The sequence below is a fragment of the Camelina sativa genome, chromosome 11 (assembly GCF_000633955.1).
Source record: "Camelina sativa cultivar DH55 chromosome 11, Cs, whole genome shotgun sequence".
Classification (NCBI taxonomy): domain Eukaryota; kingdom Viridiplantae; phylum Streptophyta; class Magnoliopsida; order Brassicales; family Brassicaceae; genus Camelina; species Camelina sativa.
The window spans coordinates 45630848-45633709 of NC_025695.1; the positions used below are offsets into that span (position 1 = coordinate 45630848).

The 2862-nt window shown below is 38.0% G+C and overlaps 1 protein-coding gene across 1 annotated transcript in view; it reads left to right on the forward strand.

The window, feature by feature from the left end:
* The window catches only part of LOC104726604 (DNA-directed RNA polymerase III subunit 1-like), a 13164-nt gene that overhangs the window by 8139 nt on the left and 2163 nt on the right, over positions 1 to 2862 (forward strand). Inside the window, exons 18-26 of the mRNA XM_010445495.1 lie at positions 231 to 329; positions 497 to 700; positions 781 to 996; positions 1138 to 1285; positions 1389 to 1540; positions 1731 to 1886; positions 1967 to 2077; positions 2170 to 2264; positions 2655 to 2859. Coding sequence (XP_010443797.1) covers positions 231 to 329; positions 497 to 700; positions 781 to 996; positions 1138 to 1285; positions 1389 to 1540; positions 1731 to 1886; positions 1967 to 2077; positions 2170 to 2264; positions 2655 to 2859 — 1386 coding nt within the window. The remainder of the gene's footprint in view (positions 1 to 230; positions 330 to 496; positions 701 to 780; positions 997 to 1137; positions 1286 to 1388; positions 1541 to 1730; positions 1887 to 1966; positions 2078 to 2169; positions 2265 to 2654; positions 2860 to 2862) is intronic.

Here is a 2862-nt window from a genome sequence, read left to right on the forward strand (position 1 = left end):
CCCCTGTGAGCAATCTTTAACATAATGGATGCTTCTAGCGCTCCTAATTACCAGAAATGTTTTCGAAATTTTCTTAAGCTATTCGTTGGAGGTGACCTGAACAAGTAGAACCAATTCTCGCCAGTGAATAATTTGTAGTAGGCTTCTTGGGATGGGAACCTGATTACACTATTTTACCGGTGTGTATTTACTGCTTTGAGACCTGATCTCATGTCTTCTTGGCATCGCAGGCTAAAGGTTTTGTTGCTAATTCGTTCTACAGTGGTCTTACTGCCACAGAATTTTTTTTTCACACTATGGGTGGACGAGAAGGTCTAGTTGATACAGCGGTATGCATAAATCCTTCTCTTTTTTTTCTTTCCATTCAGGTCCACTGTAATATATGAAAAGTTTTCATTGAAAGACAGCCATGATGGTTCTCTGTAGGGTGAGTGTTTTAACATCTGGAATGAAGATGGTCTTCACCTTTTTGTAACTAAACTATTGTCTATTGCAGGTGAAAACTGCCAGTACAGGTTACATGTCCCGTAGACTGATGAAAGCCTTGGAGGATCTATTAGTCCATTATGATAACACAGTGCGAAATTCCAGCGGATGTATACTTCAATTTACCTATGGGGATGATGGAATGGACCCAGCACTAATGGAAGGAAAGGATGGAGCTCCTTTAAATTTTGATAGATTATTTCTGAAAATTCAGGTGCTTTTTCGATTATTGTATATTGGTTTTTGGTCTCTCTTTATATAGAGTTTTGTCACAATCGGTACTTGCATTTGCAGGCCACATGTCCTCCTCGATCTCACCACAACTATCTTTCTTCTGAAGAATTGTCGCAAAAGTTTGAAGAGGAATTAGTCAGACATGATAAAAGTCGGGTTTGCTCTGACGCCTTCGTGAAAGCTCTTCGAAATTTTGTTTCCTTGCTTGGAGTAAAGTCTGCAAGCCCGCCCCAGGTTTTATACAAAGCATCTGGTGTGACTGATAAGCAACTCGAGGTGACTTTCTTTGTCTTCCTTTTCGAAGAAGAAAAATACTCTGTGCATTTGTGTCCTTGATTATAGATATTGTTAGCTACATCATATTCTCTCCAGTCTTTGGATAAAATATGAAATTACCTCTGATATATAAATATGCAGGTATTTGTAAAAATTTGTGTATCTCGCTATCGGGAAAAAAAAATTGAGGCTGGGACTGCAATTGGGACAATAGGAGCTCAGAGTATTGGAGAACCTGGGACACAAATGACTCTTAAAACTTTTCACTTTGCCGGAGTTGCGAGCATGAGTATCCTTTTTGAAAAATACTTGTTTTCAGAATTTCGCTAAAAAACTAGTGCTATGACCACATATGAGTAGTAAGTTGTTTTGATTTCCTGAATCTGGTTCAGATATCACACAGGGAGTCCCCCGAATCAACGAAATCATAAATGCTTCCAAAAATATAAGCACACCTGTCATCTCAGCAGAACTTGAAAACCCCCTGGAATTGACTAGTGCACGATGGGTGAAAGGACGCATCGAAAAAACTACTTTAGGACAGGTTCTGATCTGAATTATTTTACATATCCAGTATTTGATAGTCGCTGCTGCTTGTTTTAAATTCTGATTCCAGGTGGCATTTTATTATAACTGTTGGATCGTTGGTCCAGCACCTTCTTGTTAGATACTCTTTCTGTTTATCACTATTTTTACCAATCAGTTTGTTAAAATCCACTTGAATTATGGACCAGGTTGCTGAGAGTATCGAGCTGCTAATGACTTCAACATCAGCGTCAGTGAGAATAATTCTTGACAGTAAAATAATCGAGGAGGCATGTTTATCTATTACCCCCTGGTCGGTAAAAAATTCCATTCTAAAGACCCCCAGAATCAAACTGAACGATAATGTAAGTTCCTTAGATGTTATTGATGTATTCATTGCGGTGCACACAGGTCTTTAGTCTCATATTCAATGTGAATTTTGCAGGATATTAGGGTCTTAGATACGGGATTGGACATTACTCCTGTGGTGGATAAAAGTAGGACACATTTCAATCTCCACAATCTGAAGAATGTGCTGCCAAATATTATAGTGAATGTGATATTCGTTAAACCACTCTCTCTCGCATATATAAAAAAAAAAATCTACGATTTTGTTATAATATTCATTTTGTTGATTTGTTATGATAGGGGATCAAAACAGTTGAGCGAGTTGTTGTCGCAGAGGATATGGATAAAAATAAACAGATAGATGGGAAAAAAAGGTGGAAACTGTTTGTGGAGGGGTAAGTTTTCTTGAGCTTCAAGAGATGAGATTTTCCTCTGTTCTTTTTTTCCTTCCTGCAAGTGCTAGCTTAGCTGATATAACATGTCCTCGTTGGGCATGATTTGATTTGGTGAATACTTGATTTAGTTCATTCATTAAGCAGTTTTTGTTTCTGTGTTTTGGTAAGCCACTGATATGAATTGTCAGTATTTCACTTGCTTAAACCAAACTTTTGAACTAAACAAAATGCTTTCTACAAACAAATACATGTCCAATTTGGAGCTCTGATGAATAACCAACTCAGAACTTGGAAGGATAGTATCAACAAAACTGTAGTGTGAAAGAGAATATGTGCTCTCTCTTTCCCGCTATTGTAGATTTTGAATATTTTTCTTGATATATGTTTCAGCACAAACCTCCTGGCTGTTATGGGGACTCCGGGAATCAATGGGAGAACTACGACAAGTAATAATGTTGTCGAAGTGAGCAAAACACTGGGAATCGAAGCTGCAAGGACAACAATTATTGATGAAATAGGGACAGTTATGGGTAACCATGGTATGAGTATAGACATTCGTCACATGATGCTTTTGGCTGATGTCATGACTTACAGGGTC